The sequence below is a fragment of the Phodopus roborovskii genome, unplaced genomic scaffold (assembly GCF_943737965.1).
Source record: "Phodopus roborovskii unplaced genomic scaffold, PHOROB, whole genome shotgun sequence".
In the NCBI taxonomy this organism is placed as follows: Eukaryota; Metazoa; Chordata; class Mammalia; order Rodentia; family Cricetidae; genus Phodopus; species Phodopus roborovskii.
Genome location: NW_026126409.1, coordinates 14,750,911 through 14,777,325, shown reverse-complemented (window position 1 = coordinate 14,777,325; position 26,415 = coordinate 14,750,911). Strand labels below are relative to the sequence as shown.

General features: G+C 40.5%; 1 protein-coding gene across 1 annotated transcript in view; it reads left to right on the top strand.

The window, feature by feature from the left end:
- Csmd1 (CUB and Sushi multiple domains 1) overlaps nucleotides 1–26,415 on the top strand; it is a 1,460,794-nt gene that overhangs the window by 1,303,379 nt on the left and 131,000 nt on the right. Inside the window, exons 31-36 of the mRNA XM_051182080.1 lie at nucleotides 831–947; nucleotides 3,996–4,109; nucleotides 12,209–12,304; nucleotides 19,168–19,371; nucleotides 20,224–20,348; nucleotides 21,323–21,419. Coding sequence (XP_051038037.1) covers nucleotides 831–947; nucleotides 3,996–4,109; nucleotides 12,209–12,304; nucleotides 19,168–19,371; nucleotides 20,224–20,348; nucleotides 21,323–21,419 — 753 coding nt within the window. The remainder of the gene's footprint in view (nucleotides 1–830; nucleotides 948–3,995; nucleotides 4,110–12,208; nucleotides 12,305–19,167; nucleotides 19,372–20,223; nucleotides 20,349–21,322; nucleotides 21,420–26,415) is intronic.

Genomic DNA, 26,415 nt, shown 5'->3' with positions numbered 1-26,415 from the left:
TACACACATGCACATATATACACACAAGCATGCATATATACACATATATACAAATTTATGCACATATGTATGCATATTTATACAAATGCACACATGCACATGCATAAACATACAACATACACATAAATACACATACACACATATATTCACATACACACATACACATAAGCACACACATGTGTATATAAGCATATACACATACATGTTTATACACATACACAAACATGCATACATACAAAAAAGCATGAACATACATACACATGCATATATGCAAATACATGCACAAATACCCTGTGGTAAGTTCACTTTCTCTCCCCAGTTATCTCTTCCCTCATCTTCAGTCATTGTCCTTTAATCTTATCTTTAGCTCATGTAAAGCAGTCACAAAAGGATATCCATGAAAGACAAAATTAACACAAACCAAACTTTAAAAGGCAAGGTCATTTCTTTGTATTTTAAACACTGACAGGATCTTAGAAAAGTCTGATGACTGATACCAACTAGAGGACTCTGGGAGCCTGCCCTTTACCCATTTCCTTGTTACTATTTTTAGTAGTAGTAGTATAACTATTTTCATTATTATTTGAACATCCTTCAGAGGGTCTTTGATAACACCAGCCTTTATTTGAGTAGCGAGCTTTAATCTTGGTGTGGGTTTTTGCATGGTGCTCCCATGCCCCTTGCTGATAGTGATAGGGCAGGGCCAGCTGCTCACATGGGTGCTTGTTTTGGTTTTGAGATGAGCAGGGCCTGTCTACTGGGATCACCTGTCACCTGCAGCAGCGCCCTCCCATACACAGCTCACCTTTCATGACTGTCTTTGTTTGCAGCACCCTGTGGAGGCCAGTACATGGGATCAGAAGGGGTTGTCTTGTCACCGAACTACCCTCATAACTACACAGCTGGTCAGATATGCATCTATTCCATCACAGTACCCAAGGAATTTGGTAAGAGATTGGTATTGTTTTTAATTCATTGCCACATACAGTAGAGCCAATTGATCTGTTGTTTGGTAAAATTAGGACAAAATGATACAAAAGAAACACTGTTCACTAAACAGTGTTTCTAAACCCACCCCACACAGTGCCCCCTGATGCTCTTCTCCCAGCGGGGTTTCATGTGTTTGTGTTTCTCTCTAGGAGGTAGTTATATCTCAGCCATTAATGTGGCCCCATCCCATGCTGTGCAGTCAGTTGTTTCTAAGTGTCAAGAGCCTGAGTCACACCTCTGCCTGCGCAGCTGGCTGGTGGAGCCCTCATCCTTGAGACTCTGTTGTACAGGCAGAGGGTCCTGGTTGCCGGTACTCACAATACAGTTTTTTGCAGTGTCCACTCTGGCTCCTGACCAGGAATGCTGATCAATAGTGTATGCTTCTTAACTTGACAAAGCCAAACAATAATAGCTTTTACAGTCTTATAAGCTATTTCCATTTTCCTCAGTGGGAGGGAGGAGGGAGGGAGGGAGGGAGGGAGAGAGAGAGAAGAAACAATCCATAAGCCACAGTTTTCCTTTACATTAAATCGATAGTCACATACTCAGAAATGCAGCATGTAAATTTTAATGTGAAAATGTACTTGAGATAAAGGATTTTCTATTGTTTGACAATATGTGTGTCTGTGTATCTATGTACATTTTAGCCCACTCTAGTTTGAGGTGATCGTACACCTCTGGTCTCTACAAGCACCTTCATTTACTCGCATATACCCACACCCAGATATATATTTACGAAATACAAATAAATCTTAAGAGAAAAATTAGGTCTTTGTAGATCCCAAGTTTCTGCTTTGTATCCAAAAGGAGCCTGGAGCTTCCTTCATATAACCTGTGTGATCCAGACTGAAAGCTTTCTTCCATCCCGGTATCCCTGCTGAGTGAAGTGTATTTGTTCACTCTAGTTGCTCCAGGCCCAGGAGCTGCAGCTGCCTCAGGCCTTCACAGTTGCTCCCCATCACTAGACTACCACACACACAGTCAACTCCACAATGCTGCTACTCATGTATGCTGGGAGAATTTCCATACATACAGAGAATTTTCACACACAGAGACAAGAGTTTATACCTATCCTTTAAACACTCTGTTAATCTTCTCCCAGAGGCATCACCGAGGTGGGTGTGCAGCACATCTGGCTGGGGTTGACAGCTCTGTGGCTTTCTTCTTTCAGTGGATGACTTGGGTCCATATGCTCACCTGGGCAGAGAGATCATGGCTTAGGAATGCTGGTCAGAGAAGATGACATGGCCTCCCCTACATGACTTGAATTACCCCAACTCCATGGATATCACAGGCTCTGCCTCTGTGTTTGCTACAGAGCCTGCTTCTATGTTGAGTGCAACAGCTAAAAGCTGTGTGACTGAGTTCTTTATCATTCTGGTAGTTTCTACTATGAATTTCATGGTACCAAAGTATTCTTGGTAGAAAAAAATCAGAATCACATGTATGTGACTCACTGTCTTCATAACCAGGAAAGCCAGGGTTTCAGATCTAATATAACAGGAGTCAGTTTATTGGGGAAGTGGTTGGGCATCAGGGAGTGTACAGAGGTGAGCTGAGGTGTTGACCTTGCTATGATCTTTGAGCCACGTCTTTGTGAGCCTCAGTGACTGAGAAAACCTCCTTATCCCACAATCCTGCTTTGTGCTACTCTTTAGAAGTTAGAAATCTCAAAATGCACGAGTCTGTGTGTGTGTGTGTGTGTGTGTGTGTGTGTACCTGTGTACGCATGTGTGAGTTCTGTCATCTGTACAGTACCAAGTGTGTCTGCATCTTCAAACACACCCTCATAATAGACTGCTCCATTGTCTTACCAACACATAAATTTTTGTCTACTAGAAATTTTACCCTTAAAATTAATATATTTTGCCTGGCGGTAGTGGCACACACCTTTAATCCCAGGCAGAGGCAAGTGGATATCTGTGTTTGGGGTCAGACTTGTCTACAGAGTGAGTTCCAAAACAGCCAAAGCTACAGAGAAACCTATCTCAAAAAAAAAAAAGAAAGAAAAAAAAGAAACAAAAAACAAAACAAACAACAATTAAAAAAAAGCATATTTCGCAGTCCTTTGTTCATTATTATTTAGAAGGACTTTTGTTTAAGCCTTGCACATAAACAAATAAAGGATAATTTGTTTGGGGCTTGTATGTCAATACTAAACCAATCACTGATTTTTCAAAATGTTACTAAGCTTTATTATTTCATCCATTTTCATATTTAAAGTGATTTAATTTGAATTGCAACCAGTGTTGCTGTGTTTTATTTGAAGGTAGAATATCCTGTGAGTTTCTTATCCTAAAGAGTAAAAGAAAATGTATGGGATAACCCAAAGAAGCCCATGAAACAGGGTTCTACATCAAGTTCTTATCCATCTATCAGTGTGCTAATGTGAGCAAGGGGTTCTAAAACAGTCTAATTCCTTATCAAAGTAGCATGGAGCTTTGACCCTGCCCAGCTAATTTTCATGGAACAAGATATATCTAGTAAATAATAAAAAATCAGTATGCTTTCATAAGTATTTTATATTATCTTAATGCCGTAGTTATTAAAATATGCTTTGCTCAATATTCAAATTATTCATAAATAATTCCTCTCCTGTATCAAAAGAATAAGAAGTGAAATAAAACTTTTAATTACCAAAAATTAAAAAAACCACAGAAAACATGTTTGTAGGATTGTTTTTGCTTTGCTAAAATTTTTTATTTTATGTGTACAAGTGGGTGCCTACAGATACAACTGTGTACATGTGTGCAGTGCCAGCAGAGGCCAGAAGAGGGCATAAAATTGTGTGGAACTAGAGTTGAGATGCCTTGTGGGTGCTGGGAATCAAACTCCTGTCCTCCACAAGAACGTGTGTCCTTAGCCACTGAGCCATCTCTCCAGTCCCCATGTGTGCTCATTTTTATGACCCATGAAATAACAGCTCTCCAGGGAGACAATGTGCTTGAACAATCTCTCCTTTACTCTCTTCATAAGACTATGTCTCACCCTCCCCTCTTTTCTAGTGGTGTTTGGACAGTTTGCTTACTTCCAGACTGCACTGAATGACTTGGCTGAGTTGTTTGATGGAGCCCACCCACAGGCCAGGCTTCTCAGTTCTCTCTCTGGGTCCCATTCAGGTAAAGCTCTCAAACTGTTTTGCACTGAGTTCTATTATACAGCTCTAATGATTGTTTTAAACTCTTAGCCCCTCCTCCCATCATGATGAATAGGAAATTTAATCACCTTTGAATTTACAGGTCTATAGACTTTATCATTTTTCTTACTAAGATTGTGAGAGAAATCACATCCATCTCAAAAGTGGTGTTTTTCAGAAAAAGGAAAATGATGAATTTTGTTTTCTGTTCTATGTGTCCTTTTTCCTCCTTTGTCAGGGGTAAATCCATCATTTTCTTCTTCTTCTTCTTCTTCTTCTTCTTCTTCTTCTTCTTCTTCTTCTTCTTCTTCTTCTTCTTCTTTTTTAATTTATTTTATATAACAAAGTCCATTGAAATGAAAACAAACATTTATAGACAATATTTGGGAATTTGGGCTTTGTTCTTTCTAAACTATTTCCTGCTGGTAAGGGGCACTGTCATGGGGGATTCAAAGAACATTCAGAAATCCTGGCTGTAGTCTGTAAGGCTGCTTTGTCCAGCTGTTTTGAATGTAGGATCACCTCGTACTCTGTTTCAGGCGGTATGGCATGATGAAACCACATTAGTCTGGAAGGAATCCACATCTTTTCATTTTCTGTGGAAACAAAAATAGAAATCTTTTTCCCAAGTAACTTGTCCTTCAACTTAAATTTTGGAGTCAAGGCATTTTTTTAAATTTAATTTATTATTTTACATGTCGATCCCAGTTGCCTCTCCCTTCCTCCCTCCCTCCCTCCCTCCCTCCTTCCCACCCTTTTACCCCCTCTACCCTCTTACATCCACTCTAACTACCCTCCCCTCCCAACCCCCCACCCCAATTCCATATGTAGGGGAATGCCATCCAGTTGGGGTCATGTAGATCTGACAGGTCATGTGAAGTAGGGACTAGGGCTTCTCTCCTGTCTCTAGATTAAGGCAGTTATCCCTCCATGGGGGATGTGTTCACAAAGTCCTTTTGTGCACCAGGGATACATCCTGGCTCCACTGTCTGAGGTCCCTTAGACTGCTCAGTCCTTCTGGCTGAGACCCACATTCAGGGGGGGGCTGAGTCAGTCCCATGCTGGCTTCCCAGTTATCAGTCTAGTGGCCTATAGCTCCTCCTTGTTCAGGTAAGCTGTCTGTATGTGTTTCTGCCACATGGTCTTGTCCTCTCCACCTGCATCTGGGTTCTAGTTCGACTCAGTGTTTATGTATGGGTGTTTGATCCTGTTTCCAACAGGCATTAGTTGAGGCTCCATGGATAAGATAGTTGTTGATCTCACTCTCCGGAAAGGGCATTTATGATAGCCTTTCCACTGAAGCTCAAATTGTTCGTAGGGAGCAGTCTTGTAGTTCTCTAGACCTTTCTTTGTATTCAATTTTATCTTCAAACCAATGTAGGCTCCCTCTTTTATGTTCTCTCTCTCTGTCTCTGTCTCTCTCTCTTTCCTGTCTTCTATTCCTAACCAGGTTCAATCTTCCTGGTTGCACATGTTTTCCTTTCCTCCCTCTCATTTTCTCCTACTTCTCTTTCCATTCTCTGCCCCCCCAATTCCCCTGAGCTCTGGGGGACTTGTCCCTTCCCAGTTCTGTGAGGCCCTTTATATGAATCTCTTAGAATACACCTTGAATCCTAGTTCCTCTGGTAGTGTGAATTATAGGCTGGTGATCCTTTGATCTAGGTCTAAAATCCATATATGAGTGAGTACTACTGTGTTCCTCTTTTTTGTGACTGGGTTACCTCATTCAGGATGGTTTCTTCAAGTGCCATCCACTTGCCTGTGAATTTCAAGATACCATTATTTTTTTCTGCAGAGTAGTTTTCCATTGTGTAGATGTGCCACATCTTCATTAACCATTCTTCAATTGAGGGGAATCTAGGTTGTTTCCAGGTTCTTGCTATTACAAATAGTGCTGCATGAACATAGTTGAACAGAGATGTCTTTGTTGCATGGATGTGAATCCTTTGGGTATATGCCTAAGAGGGAGATTGCCGGGTCCTGTGGTAAACTAAATCCCATTTTCCTGAGGAACTGCCATACTGATCTCCAAAATGGCTGTATGAGTTTGCACTCCCACCAGCAGTGGAGGAGTTTTCCACTTTCTCTACATCCTCTCCAACATAAGCCATCACTGGTGTTTCTAATTTTAGCCATTCTGGCAGGGGTAAGATGGTATCTCAAAGTTGTTTTGATTTGCATTTCCCTGATAGCTAAGGATGTTGAGCACTTTCTTAAGTGTCTTTCTGCCTTTTTGATTTCCTCTATTGAGAATTCTTCCTTCACTTCTGTACCCCATTTTTTAATAGGGTTATTTGGTGTTGTGTTGACTAGTTTCTTGAGTTCTTTGTATATTTTGGAGATCAGCCCTTTGTCAGATATAGGATTGGTGAAAATCTTTTCCCAGTTTGTGGGCTGCTGTTTGGTCTTGTTCACTGTGTCATTTGCCTTACAGAAGCTTCTAAATTTGAAGAGGTCCCATTTATTAATTGTTTCTCTCAGTGTCTGTGCCCCTGGAGTTATGTTCAGGAAGTGGTCTCCTATACCAATTTATTCAAGGGTATCTCCTACTTTCTCTTCTAAGAGGTTCAATGTGGCTGGATTGATGTTGAGGTCTTTGATCCATTTGGACTTGAGTTTTGTGCATGGCGACAGACATAGGTCTATCTGCAGTCTTCTACACACCCTCATCCAATTGTGCCAGCACCATTTGTTGAAGATGTTGTCCTCGCCCCATTGTATAATTTTAGCTGTTTTGTTGAAAATCAGGTGTTCATAGTTGCGTGGGTTAATATCAGGATTTTCAATTTGGTTCCATTGGTCTACCTGTCTATTTTTATGCCAATACCAGCTTGTTTTCAGAACTATAGCTCTGTAGTAGAGCTTAAAGTCAGGAATGGTGATACCTCCGGAAGTCCTTTTTTGTATAGGGTTGTTTTGGCTATCCTGGGTCTTTTGTTTTTCCATATAAAGTTGATTATTATACTTTCAAGGTTGGTGAAGAATTGTGGTGGGATTTTAATGGGGATTGCATTGAATGTGTAGATTGCTTTTGGCAAGATTGCCATTTTTACTATGTTTATCCTACCTATCCAAGAGCATGGGAGGTCTTTCCATTTTCTGGTATCTTCTTTAATTTCTTTCTTTAGAGCCACAAAGTTCTTATTTTATAGGTCTTTTACTTGTTTGGTAAGCATTACACCAAGATACTTTATGTTGCTTGTGACTATTGTAAAGGGTGATGTTTCTCTGATTTCTTTCTCGGTCTCTTTGTTGTCTGAAAAAAGTAGGGCTACTGAATTGTTTGAGTTTATCTTGTATCCAGCTAGTTTGCTGAAGGTGTTTATCAGCTGTAGGAGTTCCCTGGTAGAGTTTATTGGGTCGCTTATGTAAACTATCATATCATCTGCAAATAGAGACAGTTTGACTTCTTCCTTTCCAAATTGGATCCCCTTGATCTCCTTTTTTGTCTTATAACATTAGCTAGAATTTCTAGTATGATATTGAAGAGATATGGATAGAGAGGGCAGCCTTGTCTTGTTCCTGATTTTAGAGGAATTGGCTTAAGTTTCTCTCTATTCAGTTTGATGTTGGTAGTTGGTTTGCTGTATATTGCTCTTATTATGTTTAGGTATGTTCCTGTTATCCCTGACCTCTCCAATACCTTTATCATGAAAGGGTGTTGAATTTTTCAAAGGCTTTTTCCGCATCTGGGGAGATAATTATATGGTTTTTCTTTTTCTGTTTAGTTATATGGTGGATCACGTTGATAGATTTTCGTATGTTAAACCATCTCTGCATTCCAGGTATGAAGCCTACTTGGTCATGGTGGATGATTTCTCTTATGTATTCTTGAATTCAGTTTGCCAGTATTTTATTGAGTATTTTTGCATCGATGTTCATCAGGGATATTGGTCTGTAGTTTTCTTTCTTAGTTGTGTCTTTGTGAGGCTTGGGTACCAAGGTTATTGTGGCCTCATAAAAAGAGTTTGGCAATGAACCTTCTGTTTCTATCTTGTGGAACAGTGTGAGGAGTATTGGTATTAGGTCTTCCTTGAATGTCAGGTAGAATTCTGCATTTAATCCATCTGGGCCTAGACTTATTTTGGTTGGAAGTCTTTCGATGACTGCTTCTATTTCATTGCGGGTTATAGGTCTATTTAAGTTGTTTGTCTGTTCTTGATTTAATTTTGGTAAGTGATAGTTATCCAGAAATTTGTCCATTTCCTTTGAATTTTCAATTTTTGTAGAAGACAGATTTTCAAAGTATGACCTGAAAATTGTCTGGATTTCCTCTGTGTCTGTTATGTTCCCCTTTTTGTTTCTGATTTTGTTAATTTGCGTGTTCTCTCTGTGCTTTTTTACTAATTTGGATAAAGGTTTTTCTAACTTGTTGATTTTCTCAAAAAACCAACTCTTCCTTGCATTGATTTTTTTGTATTGTTTTCCTGGTTTCTATTTTGTTGATTTCAGCCCTCAAGTTGATTATTCCCTGGCGTCTACTCCTACAGGGTGAATTGGCCTCTCTCTGTTCTAAGGCTTTCAATTGAGCTGTTAATTCTCTTATATGACTATCCTCTATTTTCTTCATATGGGCACTTACTGCAATGAACTTCCCTCGTAGCACTGCTTTCAAGGTGTCCCATAAGTTCAGAAATGTTGTATCCTCATTCCTGTTGAATATTAGAAAGTCCTTAATTTCTTTCTTTATTTCTTCTTTGACCCAGGAGTGGTGCAATTGCACATTGTTCAGTCTCCATGAGTTTGCAGGTTTTCTGCTATTTGTGTTGTTGTTGAATTCCAATTTTAAAGCATGGTGGTCCGATAAATTACAGGGGACTATTCCTATTCTCTTGTATCTGTTGAGGTTTGCTATGTCACCTAGTATGTTGTCGATTTTAGAGAAGGTTCCATGTGGAGCAGAGAAGAAGGTAAATTCTTTTGTCTTTGGATGGAGTGTTCTATAGATGTGTGTTAAACCCAGTTGAGGCATAACTTCTGTTAATTCTTTTGTTTCTTTGTTGAGTTTCTGATCTGTGGTCCTGTCTAGTGTTGAGAGTGGTGTATTGATGCCTCCCACTATAAGTGTGTGAGGTTTTATATGAGCTTTAGTAGTGTTTTAGTAGTGTTTCTTTTACGAATGTGGGTGACTTTGTATTAGGGGCATAGAATTTCAGAACTGAGACTTTGTGTTGATGGATTTCTCCTGCGATGAATATGAAATGACCATCTTCATCTCTTTTGACTAATTTTGGTTTGAAGTCTAATTTGTTAGATATTAGGATAGCTACGCCTGCTTGCTTCTTATTTCCATTTGATTGGAAAATCTTTTCCCAACCCTTTACTCTGAGGTAATGTCTATCTTTGAAGCTTAGATGTGTTTCTTGTATGCAGCAGAAGGATGGATTCTGTCTTCGTATCCATTCTGTTAGCCTGTGTCTTTTTATAAGTGAGTTAAGACCATTAATGTTGAGGGTGAGTAAGGACCATTGATTGATGCTTGTTTGATTTAGGTTTGTTGTTGGCAGTGGTATTGTGAATATATTAGTTCTGTTTTACCCTTGGTTTCTGGTGTAGTTGGATTATCTGCTACCTACATTTTTGTGGGCATAGTTTCCTTCCTTGGGTTGGAGTTTTCCTTCCAATACTTTTTGTAGGGCTGGATTTGAAGATAGGTATTGGGAAAATCTGGTTTTGTCATTAAATATCTTGTTTTCTCCATCTATAGTGATTGAGAGTTTTGCTGGATGTAGTAGCCTAGGCTGGCATCCGTGTTCTCTTAATACTTTTAGAACATCTATCCAGGACCTTCTGGCCTTGAGGGTTTCCATGGAGAAGTCAGGTGTAATTTTGATAGGTCTGCCTTTATATGTTACCTGTCCTTTTTCCTTCGCTGCTCTTAATATTATTTCTTTATTCTGTATGCTAGGTGTTTTGATTATTATATGTCGAGGGGTCTTTTTTCTTTGGTCCAGCCTATTTGGGGTTCGGTATGCTTCTTGTACTTTCATGGTCATGTCCTTCTTCATATTTGGAAAGTTTTCCTCAATGATTTTGTTGAATATGTTTTCAGAACCTTTGAGCTGGTCTTCCTCACCTTCCTCTATGCCTATTATTCTTAGGTTTGGCCTTTTCATGGTGTCCCACATTTCCTGGATATTTTGTGTTAAGGATTTGTTGGATTTATGATTTTCTTTGGTCGATGAATCTATTTCTTCTAGTTTATCTTCTGTGCCTGAGATTCTCTCTTCCATCTCTTGAATTCTGTTGGTTATGCTTGGGTCTGTAGTTGCCAATTTTTTTGCCCAGCTTTTCTATTTCCAGCATTCCTTCAGTTTGTGTTGCCTTTATTTTCTCTGTTTCAGTTTTCAAGTCTCGAACTGTTTCCTTCACCTGCTTAATTGTTTTTTCTTGGCTTTCTGTACTTTCCTTAAGGAATTTGTTCCTTTCTTCCACTTTTTGTTTGTTTTTTCCTCCATTTCTTTAAGGGATATTCTCACATCTTCTTTTAGGGCTCTATCATTTTTATGATGGTAATTTTTAAGTCGTACCCTTCTGCTTCCTCTGCTTTGTTGTTGTGTTCCATTCTAGTTGGTATAGATTCCCTAGATTATGGTGGTGTCATGCTTGTCTTTCTGTTGTTCTCTTGTATTGCCTTCTTCCCATAGCTTCTTCCAGTAGGTGTTGGTGGGGTCTCCCCCTCTCTCTATGGTACTTCCCTCCTGGGCTTATGTGGGTCTGAGATTCAATATCTGTAGCTCTGTGTGGTCCAAGCTCTCTAGGAGGTTTCTCTGCAGACAGGGACCCAGGGATGGGGTCAAGGATGAGGATCCAGTAGAAGATGCCAGCAGGTACTCACAATGGTCCTGCAGAGATAGGCGGATCTCTGGGAGGGGCCTGGGACTCCAGCAGAGGACTGGAGGTGGGGTCAGAGACCAAGCAGGTGGAAATTATAGGTGGTCCATCATGGATAGTCAGCTCTTCTTTGTTCAGAGTTGCTCTGAGAAGTCTCCAAATTAGGGTGGACTGTTGGCTCCACCCTCTGTCCCAGAGCTCAACCAGCGCTGCAGGACCATGGGTAGGGTAGGGCACAGGATGGGGGAATAGGCTGGCGGTGGGGATGGGTGGGGGTGTATCAGACCTCCAAGGGTGCTCTCGATGGGGACCGGAGACAGGAGCAGCTGGATCAGGGCCCATCATTTTCTTCTGATTAATACCAAGCATATATATTATAGATGTGGCAAACATCCATGGACTCTGTGCTTCCTTGTTGGGCCTTCACACCAGTCCCTACAGTTTCTCAGACACACATATCCTGCTGGGACAGCTCAGCAGAGTTACTAGCCCTCATCTGTGGATAAACACTTATTGGTATTTTCAATCATTCATTTTTAGCATTAATTATGTGAATTAGGCAAACTTTTATTTTACCCAAAAATGTTGCATGGGTCTTAATCCATCAAAATTAAAGTTTTTTTGTGGTTTCTCTCTATTTCCTGAGTGGCCAAAATCTTCATAGCTCAATGGCTTTCTAGCAAGGCCTATCATGTCATGCTTACAAATGTCTCAGTGACAGACTAGTGACTCCTCACATACAGTGACAGATTCTCCTCCAGTATCTTGGTGGCTGGGAGTCTTGGGATCCTTCTATGCACTTGGAAGATACTTACAAGGTGTTGTATCTGCTGTCTGACTTAAAGGTTCTTTCCAAAGTCTTTTGTGAATCCTTTAATGTTTCTTAAACTGTTGTTGCAATAAACAATTTTCTCCCTATAAAAATTATTCTAGAAGATAGATTCAGCCCTTCACATGACTGTAAGTACTGAACCCCCCTGTGTGGTCAGCCACAGGGCCTGCTCCCTATCCTTCATAGATAGCCTTCCATCCTGATAGCAGTCCAGTTTATTAGACTCCACAAAGCAAGAATGGCTTTTAAGATGTCCATAAAAGCAAGGTGCTTGGGTCTTAAACCCCTAAATCAAGATTTGCTTTATTTAACTTGAGGCATTTATTGTGGACTTTGAAGTCCACCCTTCTTCAAGAATACGATCAACACAGCCCAGTGTGACCATCAGTTTGACTGTTCTCTGTCTCAATCTCCAGGTGAAACACTGCCACTGGCTACATCCAATCAGATTCTGCTTCGATTCAGTGCGAAGAGTGGAGCATCTGCAAGGGGCTTCCACTTTGTGTACCAAGGTAAGGGGGCTCCCTGTGGAATGTACTTTGTGTGCCAAGGTCAGGTCTCTCCCTGGACTTTGAACCTGAGGAAAAATCAACGAATTTCATTCTTGTGACATTTAAAGGATTGAGGGCATTTATATATGTGAGAAAAAAATCACTTAATAAGAATAATTAGCTTTCATTTTGGCACATTAAATTGTACTTCTACTTCAAAGACATACTATCTTTATTTTCTATAATTATAAAAAAGCAATACAATTATTAATTACCTACGCATGGCTCTTCAGATCTTACAATATATAATAAATACAGTATTTTATCCAATTATGTAAGTCATTTCATAATAATTTAGATCTACATATTGAAATATGTTTAGCATGTGTTTAAAAGGAGAATATTTGTAGTGAAAAATAACTGGAATTATAATCTAACAAAGCCAAACACAGAATGGCATTTCCTTGCCAGTTCCTCTGGTTGAATACACTCTATAAAATTAATTACTGTGTCCTACCCCTTTATATTTGTTTTTGTTTAATCTGGAGTTTGTTTAAATAAGTCTGGAATTGTTTAAAAGTCTGCCAAAGTGGAAAAGGTATTACACTCTCATTGATCTTGAATATTCATTGAACAAATGTGAAGGTAGGAAGCAAAGGGCAAAAACCAGAACTGCCCACAGTACAGCAGGAAGCTGCTCCTGCTCTCCACTCAGTTCAAATGTGAAAGCATCCCTCCTCCATGCCTGGTGCCACTCACTTCGTATGCCGGTGCCTGTGGCTGAGGCAGAAAGATTGTGAATTCCCAGGATGTGCAGCAAGATTCCCTTCAAAGCAACCAAAGCATGGAACAATAAATCAACTCTTAATTTTTCTCTAGCTAATTTCACCCAGCCGGAAGATCAGTCATCTACCCTTAAATGTTTTCCTCACCATTTATAGGGAGCAATTGCATATCTGAGTGGTCCTTTCCCTTGCTATGGAATTCTCCAGAAGTTATCTCAGAAAAATTATGCTTTTCCCAAAAACCATGGAGGATGATAGTCACACCATGTGTTTCAATTCACAAAGTCTCACAGAGCAGCAGTGATGTACTACTCAAAACACTTCACTATAAAAATCTTCATCTTTCATTATCAAAATCATATAAACCATCGTTGGCAGCACACATGAGGACTATTTCCAACATGTATATGGCTGTTGTTTCAACAAGGATGTTAGGGAATTAAAAATAGTTAGGTTGTTTTGAAATTGTAATTTTTGTGAAACATTAATGAGCAGTATATTTTTAATTGACTTTGCTGAAGAATAACTAATTTAGGCAAGTTTACTAAAATTTTCTTCAGATAAGTTTAGAATCACTTGGTCAAAGAAAATACATGATCCAGAATTCACATTTCTTCTCTGTCAAAACCAGACTAATTGTTTTAAGTAATTTTTCCTCCTGAAAAAAATCACATTAACACTAGGAAATAAATTCAAGTTAATAACACTATTTTTCTTTATGTGGGGTTTCCCTGGATTTTGACAAAGATCACACCACTGACCAGATAAGGAGCAAATGACCTAAGGTCTGTGTCACCCTCCAGTTCACATTCAAGTGACATATTTTGAAAAAGAACTAAATCATTTTTGTGGATGTGTGTCTATGGGCCGTCTATGGGTCTTATATGTTTATGTAAGTGCATGTGCGTACATATGTGTGGAGGCAAGAGGTAGATGTAGATGTCTCCCTCAGTCATTAAACTTCTTGTTTTGTAAAACAGGATCTGACTCTGTACCTAAATCTCCCCAACTTTTGAGACCAAGCTCAAGGGATCCACTTGTCTCCACAAACCTAGCCCTGAGATTACAAGTACAACCTCTCTTTGAGCCCTGCATTTTAATTTATATTGGGTTCTGAGCTCAGTTCCTCATGCTTATTTGGCAAGAACTTTACTGGCTGAGTATTTTCCCAGGCCTGAAAAATTATTTATTTACATAAAGTCATGCATCACCATTAAAAATATGTAAAACTACAGGAAACCAGAAAGCAACCATCTACAGAAGGAATCCATTTCCCTTGTATAACAATAAATCTAATGTATTTAATTAATGTCTTCTAAAGCTTGATACTCCACATTTCCATGCTGTCCACTAGGAAGTTTATGCAAAATTGAGTCTTTTATCAAAGCTAAATTCCTGGGAGATAAAGAAAAGCTTCTGACAACAGTTTATAAACTACTCAAAGGCAAGAAAATCTTCAACCCAGAGGCAGAGTTCAATCAAGCCCTGGCTTTTGAGAAGATGATTATATCCAAGCTAGATGTTACTTGAATTCTGTTGTATCCAGGTGTTCTGAGTTGTGCTTTCCTGCACCAGTGACAGCTCGACAGCTTCACTCATCCCTAAGTTATTAAAGCTTTGGATTGCTCAGTGGCTTTGTGGCCTGAGGTTATAGGATGTTTGACCCCTGTTAGCAGGCCGACAGGCTGTTATGAAGAGTGTCTGAGATGCCAACAAAAGCTACATGCAGCAAGATAGAGGGCAAAAGTGTGCCTGGGACTCAGGTGTGAAAAGCTGTCCTGGCTAGCCCCCTCCCTTCACAGCCTACAGTGACTGCTTCTTGGTGGAGAAGGTGGAGACAAGGAGAACAAACATGCTGTCATCTTCCAAGCTTCTGAAGGAATGCAGACAGTGATGGTTGGTTGTGCTGTCGATGTACACAGCCTAGAGTCAACTGGGAAGAACATCTCAGTGGGGAATGACTTCGAATCAGATTGGACTCTAGGCACATTATGGAGGCACATTTATGGGGGGATTGTCTTGACTGCTGTTTAATGCTTTAATTGTCAGCCCCCTGGAGGCAGCCAGCCTTGAGGCAGAGGGTCCTGAAGTGTGTATGAAGTGACGAAAGCTAGCAAGCAAGCAGGCAGGCAAGCATGTAGTGTGAGTGCATTCATGTCTCTCTGCTCTTGGTTGTGGGTGTGATGTGACGAGCTGTCTCACACTCTTGCCCCTGTTGCTTCTCTTCAGTAACCAGGAATTATAAACTCTATAAAACCCTTCCTCCCTCTTCACTCTTGGTCAAGGTGTTCTTATCACAGCCCACAGAAATGAACATTACTAAAGGACTTACCTGTAGCATGGATGGAAATGCCTCCTGCACCTCTCCTCATTTACCTACTGACTGCTGCATGTGACTAATTACGTCCAAGTTCAAGTTATTGGCTGAGATGCTCACCAGTTTGCTGTTTGGTTTTTGAATCTTTATATTTATTTTATGTGTACATGTGTACGGATGTTTTGCATGCTTGTATGCCTGTGCACCTCTATGTGCAATGCCCTTAAAAGCTAGAAAGGGATCCTGGATCCTGCTGGGACTGGAGTTACTCAGTACATAGGTTCTGGTAATCAAACCCAGATCCTTTGGAAAAGTAGCCATTGCTCTTAACTGCTGACCCATGTCTCTAGTCCCCAAGATACTGCTTTATATTGTCTTCCATTCATGCTTGGCCATTTCAGCAAGCAATTGGAGCCCTCTTTTTGCCACCTCCAGATAACCACTCTCACTAAAATCAGTAATCTGGCAGAATCCACTCTCTACTTCTATGAGAGAATATGCCATGTTTCTCAGGCTCTCCATAGCACTCAAGTGGAAAGTGGCAGTTGACCCTAGCTCTGTCCCATGGTCACTAAGAGACATAAGAAGCTTCACCATGTGCCCTGCAATTTATTCTTTGTGTTGCTCACTTTCTGTAACTGGGTGCTGTGGGGGGCTATACACATGCCTCTTTAACTGGTGATTGATGGATCTCCCATGCTCTCCTACTAATTCCCCATGAGGCTTTTTGTTCTGTTTTGTTTTGTTTTGTTTTTGTTTCCCCAGATAGTTTTGTGTGCACACATCCAAACCGACTGTCCACTCTTGGCTCTGTAAGATCTCAGAGGAGCATTTAGTCTCTAGCTCAATACAGTGGTGTGGTGTGAGGCATTTCTGTGTTCCTTGTCTGCCTTCCAACTGACCCTATTTCACTCTCATTTTTCTCTCTTGGCTGCTTTCAAATTTATTTCATGATGGTACAATTATCATCTAAGAGACAAAGAATAGAGATGAGAGAAAAGAACTCCCACATTCAGCCTGAAAGGCCTGGCTGAGCAGGGACAGGCAGTCCTAACGGGGAGGAGGTTTCACAGCAGAATCCTGCCCTCTAGATGGTACCATGGTCCATTGAGTAATGTCTCTGTCTCACACTTTTTCTGTCTTCTCCTTGTTTTCCAAACTTGCAACTCCACGAAAGTTCTTCATAATCACATATGCACACAGTACTACTCGTTTATGTAATTGCCTTGAAACTGGCATCTCTAGAGTCCTTATCCACATCCACCACTGATGGGAGATGTCTGGTGGGAAAAGTGCTCATAACACACCACCCAAGGACTAGAAGACACTCAACATCTCGTAGACCTAAGCATTTACTTCAGATGGCAAGGAAATCCTCACACCATGGGAGCCCAGGGGAATCTCAGCAGAGGGAGAGCAAGGAAAGCAGGTGATGAGACTTGGCTGTGTAGAACTGGGTCACTGTGACTGCTTTAGGAGTGCTGCTCTTAGGGCCTGTGTGTCTTCACTTTCCTGTAGGAGATGGAAGGATCAGAGTGGAAGAGCCCCCTTTTCATTAGATGTGGTCCTTGATCTTTCTGTGGCTCCCATGGTACTGTCGATACTGTCAGTCACAGCACACACACACACACACACACACACACACACACACACACAACTGTTTGTGATGTAGCTCCTAGCCAATAGGAAAAGAGGTACCCTGCCCCTCAGCATTAAGCCACTAACTCTAAGCCTGCTATCCCTCATGGTAGCTGTCCATTCCCACTGGAATGTTCTACTTCAGGTCATTCCTTTGCTGCCTAGTCTACCCTCTCCATCTATCTTTTTCATTTCCAAAGCACACAGTGATAGCATTTGATGAGAACTTTGATAACTAACCCTGTCTCTGTAACGAGTGGCTGACTTTACATGAATGACATTTCCACCAACTCTGTCAGGGAGAGCTGACCTTGTCCCTCAGGGTTGATGCTGAGAAACAAAGTGAGGTTCTGGATTTTTACTTCTTTTTTTTTTTTTATCAAGTCCCACAACCCTGATTACTATCACACACACACGTACACACACACGCACACACACGCACACACACACACACAAAACTAATGGGATTTTTTTTTTTTTTATAGTCTATGGGACTGGTTGAATCCTTAGCTTCAGGGTGGACCTTCCCTATTTCACAAGGTCTCCTTGCTTACAGTGATCATGTTAACTTACTGATTTCCTTAGTATTATCTGAGCTACTGGCCATAAATCATGGCCCTATCCTGGTACTAACCCCCACTAAAAGAAAACACCATAATGCATAGAGGAACAGAAACAAACTTGTTCATACTTTCCCTCCACTTGGATAGAAAGAAATTCTTCATCTGTGACTTGTCATAGCTGTGTCATGTCTTTCAGCACCTCTTCTGGGAGGTGAGTCTTTCCTTGGGCCCTAAAACTCCTCCTGTAGATGGCCATTTGTACTCCAAGTAGAATACTCTGGAAGAAACCTAATTCGTGGGGCCTATATCATAATTGTAGAATGTTACATTTTTCCACTATAATGACATGAAATATACTTTCTTGACAAGTTAACTGTATGAATATTGCTATCTATAGTTCTAGCATGTTATAGCAGAGCTACAGAACTTCCTTCATCCACACAATTAACAGCCCAACAACTTTCCGCTTCTCCTCAACCATCCCTGGCAGACAGCATCCTACTCTTTGTTCCAGGGAGATCAACTGTCTTAGACCCTCCATGTAAGTGGAATAGCACAATCTGTTTCATGCCAAGACAAGCTCATCTCTCTCAACACAGTGACATTCAGATGCATGCATGCCACTGTGAATAGCAAGACCTCCTTCAATTTTAAGGTTTAATAAAATGTCTTGTGTGAATTCATAGACCACACATTTTCAGCCATCTGATGTACACTGTCTTAGCCCACAGTGATCTAATAGGAGAGTCTCAGTTGAGGAAGTACCTACCTCAGATAGGCTTGTGGGCATGTCTGTGAGGGAATTATCTTGACCATTAATTAATACAGTAAGGCCCAGCTTACTCTGGACACCATCTGTAGGCTAGTGGTCTTGGACTGTATGAGAAAGCTATCTTAGCATGAGTCTGAGTGAAGAGGGGATCAAGCCAGCAAGCTGTGTTTCTGCTTCAAGTTCCCACTTGAGTTCTGCCTTCACTTTCCTCAGTTATGGGCTGTGATGAGAAATATAAGCCAAATACAACCTCTTATCCCCAAGTTGCTTTATGTCAGAGTGTTTTATCACAGCACTAGAGAACAAACTAGAATGGGCACTTAGTTTTTTTTTTTTTTTAATATGTCTTGGCTATAATATTGCTATTAGACCTCAAATTCAGCATATATATATAGTTGAGTCATAGGTCCTATTTTTAATTACATGATCACAAGGGCCACATTTAAGCAAGTCATTTATAGAGTGCTATCTCACCAGATTCAAATGTAACTGAGGAAGTGCAAAAGTTGTAGTCATTGCCTTCTAACTGCCAATATAGTCATCTAGATTTTAATTAATTAACTGCTTGAATGCTAATGAGCCATCATAGGTATTAATTTTCTTTATATCCCTTCTTCCCATCTGAATGAGTCCTCTGTGGTGGTCCCCAGGGACATCATGGGAGGAAATATGTACACAGACGTGCCCCTGGGGTCATGCCTTACAAAGAGGTCTATGGACATTGATGTCTACCCTGCATCTACTCCATCACCTCTGTGTTCACTCCTGATGTACTCTACTCTGACGTAGTGGCTGTCTGTCTTCCCCAGCTGTTCCACGCACCAGTGACACACAATGTAGCTCTGTCCCAGAGCCCAGATATGGGAGGAGGATTGGTTCTGAGTTCTCTGCTGGTTCCATAGTTCGATTTGAGTGTAACCCGGGTTACCTGCTGCAAGGTTCCACGGCCATCCGCTGCCAGTCTGTGCCAAATGCATTGGCCCAATGGAATGACACCATCCCAAGCTGTGTAGGTAAGTGGGGCCCATGAGATGAAATGATTACCTGGGGCTGGATCAGAACCTCATGTCAGGGTTAGCATCCTGCTGTCAGTCTTCATGAAGTGATCTTACCTGTTTATCTTTATGGAGATCATTGATTATGTCCATAGCTCAATAGCATCAACCTTAAAATCAATGTTTGCTAAAAGATGAGATTTATATATGCAAAATACATTTTCTTTCTTGGTGCTCAATAAATCAGCCATCAACTCTAAACTTATGAATCTGTGAGGAAAACATTAGGATAGAGGGTTATGGTGTTATGTGTATGCTGCCCTTTTAATGCATTTGTCTGAGAAGCAGTGGGAAAAACAGAGGCCGTGTTAGTTGTTATCTGCAACATTTTTCAAAGGAACTTTCAGTGCAAGGGGGAGTTTCCTTTGAATTTCTCTGTACATTTTGAGCATCTCTTCTCCCTGGATTGCCCTGAAACTCAATAGTATGACCTGGAGTTGTGTGTCTGTAGATGTGAAGGAACACTCTACACATACCCTGACATTAAAGCAGAAAAATTCTTCCAAACAAAACTCATTTCAGAGACACCTTTGTTGTAGACAGAAAACACCCCCCCCCAAAAAAAAGAAGATTCGCTTATGGACTTACGACTTAAAACTCAGTTACATAGTGGGTATCAATCACTGATGTTGCCCATTTGAAAGGGAAGACACTTCATTTTACCTTGGCTAAAAAAAAAAAGAGAGAGAGAGAGAGAGAGACACTTAAGATAGCAGGAAAACTTTTCCTCTCTGATCACAGCCAAAGAAACGAGACATTAAGTTCCCATAACTTTACTTGGCTTTCACTTAATGTGATTCTGTCTTTCAGTTCCATGCAGTGGCAATTTTACTCAGAGGAGGGGGACAATTCTGTCCCCAGGCTACCCTGAGCCCTATGGCAACAACTTGAACTGTGTCTGGAAGATCATAGTAACGGAGGGCTCAGGGATCCAGGTAGGGCTTCAGTCCAGGACCACTGAGGCAGGTCAACTGTGGTCCCCCAGCTTGTCTTTGCTTCCTTCTTCCCTCATCCCTCCCTCCTTCCCTCCCTTTCTTTCCTCCCTTTCTTCAGTTACTCTTCTTTCTCTCTTGTATTATTTATTTAAATAATTTATCCATTTTGCTTTGAGTTATCTTGAGTTGGGATTCAGCATAATGAATTTCATTCTGGCTTTTTCATACATATTTTCCCTCATTCAGTCCCTTGCTCCACTGACCTCCTCCTGTCCTCCCCCTACCCTCTCCCTGGTCCCCCTCCTCCCCACTGTCCTCCCTTGCACCCTCCTGTCATGTGTGGGGAAACTCTTTCTATTTTCTGAGAGTTGCTATAAAATATTTCTGTTTCCCATATTTGCAATAAAAATGTGTATTTGTGTAATTTTTAAGTCTTTATTTTTATTATTTTTAATTGATAATGGTGCATGTGCATGCACTGCCTGAATCAGCCAGAAGAGGGCATAGGAACCCCAGGAGCTTGAGGTGCAAAATGTTGTATGCCACCTGTCATGGGTGCTGGGAACAAAACTCCTCTGGTAGAGCAGTAAATGCTCATAACCATTGAGCCATCTCTCCAGACCAATATCTATGGGAAGTGTTATTTATAGAGATTTTGTCATGTCCTGTCATAGATTAGTTCATATGTATGTATGATATATCATCTTTTTAAAGAATGTTTGTATCATTTATATGACAGTTTCATACATGTTTACAATATATTTGATCACATCCATCCCCCACCATCCTGTCCTATTACCCTTGATACCCTCTTTCAAAATGACCCCCTCCCGTCTCCATGTCCCCATCATCTATTGCACATTCCACTGAGCCAAGTTGTTTTTATATGTGTTTGTCTTAGTCATGAAGAGCTCATGAGGTTAGATGAGTTTGATTAAAACAAAACCCAGTAACCCAGCTTTGTGACTTGGTAGATTCAAGTGATCAGCTTCGCCACAGAGCAGAACTGGGACTCCCTGGAAATTCATGATGGAGGAGACACAACAGCCCCAAGGCTGGGCAGCTTCTCAGGTAGAGTGGTGGCTGTGCTTCATTTTGTCTCTGCTTTTGAGTCAGAACCATAGTTGTTGGGGTGCAGAAAGCAGTCTGTGGACAGTGTCCCACAGCTCTTCTTTCCCCATTATGCCAGTGGGAAAGGTCCAAGTGGGTAACATGGAGACAGGTGAGAGGGAGGTGTCAACTGGGTCCTGTACAGCAGGCCATCTGAAGGAGCTGGGCAACCCAGCAATTAACAGAGATTGTGAGGCTGGCCATGGATAGGGACACTACTGACAGACACATGAAAGGGGGCTAAGAAGAAACCTGGAAATGACTCTGTGTACTGTGCCTCACAAGGACCCATGGTCCGCCAAATTTCACTGTGAAAGAATGCTGACAGATCATCAGCCCAAACCTACAAATCCCAGCTCCCAAAGACAAGGGCCGGAGCAGTGGTCCTGTGCAGTGCAACCAGTCCTTGCCTTCCAGTTTCACACATGTTGAGTCTCCTTCCCTGGGCCTTGTCCTCTCAGAAAATCACTGCCAGGATCACCTTATTCCTCCTCCTTGTCACTATGGCCCCCAAAGCTGATACCATGGGGGCTCTGTAGTTCAGCCCACTCCTGTGTATCACACAAGCTCATCATGACTAAGTCCTAAATTTCAGACATAGAATCATCTAGTGTGACATAATAAATATCACATGAGGGTCCAACTGAACCATTCTTTTTCTGTTGACTTTTTATTGAGTAAGTAAGAAATAGAGGAAGGATGGGCCTTTCACGGTGCTGATCCATGTTGGCTGAAGCAGCTGTTTTGAGACAGGATGATGATATAGTTATCTAAACTTGTAGCATCCCTGAGGCCATAGCCAAGGCTCAGCTTATATTCTTTTCTCAAATGTTAATAGGAATCTTAACAAACCAGGTCTCTGGGCTTGCATCAGGAAATATCTCTCATAACTGGGCCATTGTAGCCAGATGCAGCTTGTTGCTTTCAAATTAATTAGTGGGAAATGAAAATTTGCAAACATTTTTTAACAGTGAATATCAAACTAAAGTAAATATGGGTTTGGAGTGGTGGCTCGCCTAGGAAAATGTTTGCCCAGTAAGCATGGGGCCTGAATCCAGTTTCTAGTCTAGAACTCATGTAAGAAGTCACTGTGGCAATGCCTTTCTATAGTCCCAGAGTCTGGAAGAAGGTAACAGGGTATCTGAAGTTCATTGATAGCCAGTCGGGCTGAATCAGTGAGTTCCAGTTTCAGGGAGAGACCCTGCTTTAAAAATACAGTGTCAGGGGAGGGGGTAATAAATGAAGGCACCTGGCATAGACACAGACATGAACACACACTAAATTAAACTAAGTAAACAAGTCTCAAACACTATCAAATTAAAAGAGTATTCTGGAAGACAAAAATCTGATTAAAATAACCCTCATGGCACACAACAAGCTTGATCAATGTAATAGTTTTTCTAAGCAATTAAGAAAGATTAACAAGAATCTTCTATGTTCATTTCAATACAACACCTTTATATTACATTACAGATAATTTCATTAAGGTGTATGATGCTACGCGGGCCACTTTGTACAGAACAGTGTGTAGAGTTGGCTTTTAGGAGAGGCTGTGTTTTAGGACATTCTGAGAATGCTTGCCACAAGTGTTGAGTTGCAGTTTTCTAAAATATGTATAAGCTGTAATGAGCTCCACTCAGTGTCTTCGCTACTTTGTAGCAACCAATTGCCCACCAGCCTTAAGATAGCCAGCCCTCATCACTGCTAGCTACACATCCTGCAAGGGATGCATGGGCCAATGTTTGTCCACCAACCTGGGTTTTTCAGGGCCACCTTCTAAACATCAAGCATCCACTTGCATGACTAACTAAAAATAATAATCAGGAAAGCCCTGTTCACAGATTTTGAGAAGCTCTGTGGTTTAGTTGCTAGGCATGCAGTGTGTTCAGAGTAATAAGACTGTTGTGACACCCACAGTGACATACAGACAGAGAAATAACTATGATGTAGGTCTAGAATGAGAGTTGATACATTAGAGCTTTTTTTTTTTTACACTACAACAGATAAATTCTATTCAGTTAGAAATTGCCTCAGTTCTTTTAGGAGAATCAGTTTAAAACTGGATATGATCCTGTATCATTGTAGACATGTATAAATTTCTCAATAAAAAATGTAAGTTATATGAAGAAAAATATTGTAACAGACAAAAGTTTGGATTTTTTTAACAGCACAATCAATAGTTAAGGGTTTTGTTCCTGTGTTACTTTAAAGTATCTATAAAGCAAATTCTAAGGTATTTTAATTGTTGAATAAAAATAAATGAGATGTCATATGAAGCACATATTTCAAAACAAAATGATTGACATCTTTAATAAATTCAGTGCTTTGGTTTTTCATTTCTGCTTGGGTAGGAATATGTATGTAGATCTTTTTTAGTAAGCCATTGAAAAATCACTTTTGGAAGCAGGCAGGTTATAAATTATAAATGAGTAAAATAGAGCAAAATTCATGCAGACTTGTATCTGCCAGTTGGTATTAAAGGAAAGCAAATATCAGTATACCAAGAGTAGACTCTGCAGGGACAATAATAAAGTTTTGCAGCTTCCTTTGTTATGTGTCATTCTATCTGGGTCACAGTAAAACAATGTGATCAGAAATAGTCTGCCAATGGCAATGTTTTTTTAATCTTTCTGTTGTATTTTGCATAGAGAGAATAAGCTCCTGATATTAGATTACCCTGAGAAGACCTGAAATCGAATCCAGTAAATGGCAGGTGCAGGGAAGACCCTCTGTTTAGAGGTGGCTGTGTGATATGGGGTCCACCGTATATAACCCCACTGAAGCATAGGACAGGCAGTTGTTAGATTTCATGACTGGCATGCTAAGAGGCATAGGTTTTCATCTGAAAAAGAATGTGAACTCACAAACTAATGTGATATCCACAACCCATTAGTTCCTCTGAGTAAAACATCATAATCTTCATGTTGTAGAAGCAGAATTCATTCAGTTTCTGTAGGTGCCATGAGGTGATGGAGTGAACTAGTCCCAGAGCCCAGACTAGAAGTGGATTTCTGAGTCTGCTGTGCAATACAAAAATCAAACAATACTTATGTACAAGTTACTAAGCTGGGAGCTAAGAACTCTCAGATAACTTAGGTAGGATGGATAAAGGACACCCAGGCTGTGCAAAGTGAATTTCTGTGTGGGAATATGGGGAGTAAAAATATGTGTCAGTATTAACACTAGCAGCCTAGTGTGATTCCTGTAGCAAATGAGAAATGTGGATTCTTTGTTGTTTTTAGGACATCTGTGGTGCTGTGCTTGTTAGTTTTAACTGCCAGTCTAACATGACCTAGAAAACATTAATGAACTGTCTAGATCAGGTTGGCCTATGGACATGACCATTGGACACTGTCTTGACTAGGAATTTGAGGTGGGCAGCACGGTTTCACAGGCCAGTCCCTGGCCTCTGTAAGAGTAGATAGAGCAGGAGCAAGCAAGGGTCCATGTTTTTTGTTTTGTTTCTTTGTTTTTGCTTTCTTGACTGTGGACATAATACACTGAATTCCTATGCTATCTTCTCCAAAATGATGGCTCATAATCTGTACAAATATAAGCCCAGTAAACCCTCCCTGACCTCCATTGCCTTTTGTCAGGATATTTTACTGCAGTAATAGAAATACAACAGGAGCAGGTAGAAAGCAAGGAAGAATGTTCCATTATAAGATCAGTAGTTATTTTAGCAGAGCAATTAACTATAAACCCATCCTGTTAGATTTCCCCTGAATGTCAGACAAAATCAGACCATGGAATGAAAACTCAGAAAATGAAGCTGTTAGATCCATAGAAAAGATCATTCCTCTCCATGTACCAGCCAGATGACAAGTATGCAAGATAAAAGACAACAAACATAATGGGAATTCCACAGATTAACAACTCACTGCATGATTTTAGCCAACGTTTTCTTTGTGTGGATTTTACAAACAGTCTGGCAATCAACAATAAGCAAAGCAGTTAATATTTTCCACCTCCATGATTCTCTGCTATCCCTGTCCTTCTCTGATACCTATGGCCAACACTTTCCTTTGCTGAGGTTGGGTCAGGAAAATGTGTTACCCAAAGAGGATATACCTACAGAAAATCCCCCAAAGCTATTCACTGTTTAAAAAATATCTATCTGTCTGTTTAGATCTGCCATCTGTCTGTCTATTCATCTATCTTTTTTCTGTAATCTATAAACTTGGAGTCAAACAGCAAAGGGCTAGTTCTGCAAACATTCTGGAAGAGACTTTTCCACAAAAATCTTTAGTGGTCTTGTAGTGGATTTTGTACTATTGATTTATCAAAAAAAAAAAAAAAAAAAAAAAAAAAAAAAAAAAACCTCTTACTTACCTCCTGAATTCAACTGTCCTTGGCATCTATAGAGAAATGATTGAGACACAGACCCCAGATCTCAAAGAGATGACTTAACTTCCTAAGGTCTAACATACACATACACACACAAATTGATAAGAGGTTTCTCTTTTCTTGCTTATTTTTCTCACTGTTCTCCTAGAACATTTTAAATAATTTTAGTCCCAGTTGGCCAATGAACCAACATTATTAGAGAAAACGTGTGTTCAAATTATTGGTGAACTTCTGGAAACCTAATGAAAGATCCCAGTTGGCAGCCCAAGATTGGTAAGAAGGTCTTCCTTTACCCTCAAATTAGCATCATCAGAAGCTCAAGTCCACTTGTCCAAGGGTATTTCCCAGATACCAACTATCTCATTAAGTCATGTCTTTTCCAGCCTTACCACAGGAGGTAGCCAGATCTAGGGCCAGCAATTGTTCCTACCTCATGTAAATCTCCACTTAGACTTTGTCTTGTAATCCCTTGGCTTCTAAAATTAGAGATGATGGGGGTGGGACTCAGTGTGGAAAGGGATGAGGGCAGATCAGTAGGAAGGGTGGGGAGCTTCCTGACATGGCTTTACAGAAAAATACATCCGCAGTGGAAGAACTCAGAACAATAATG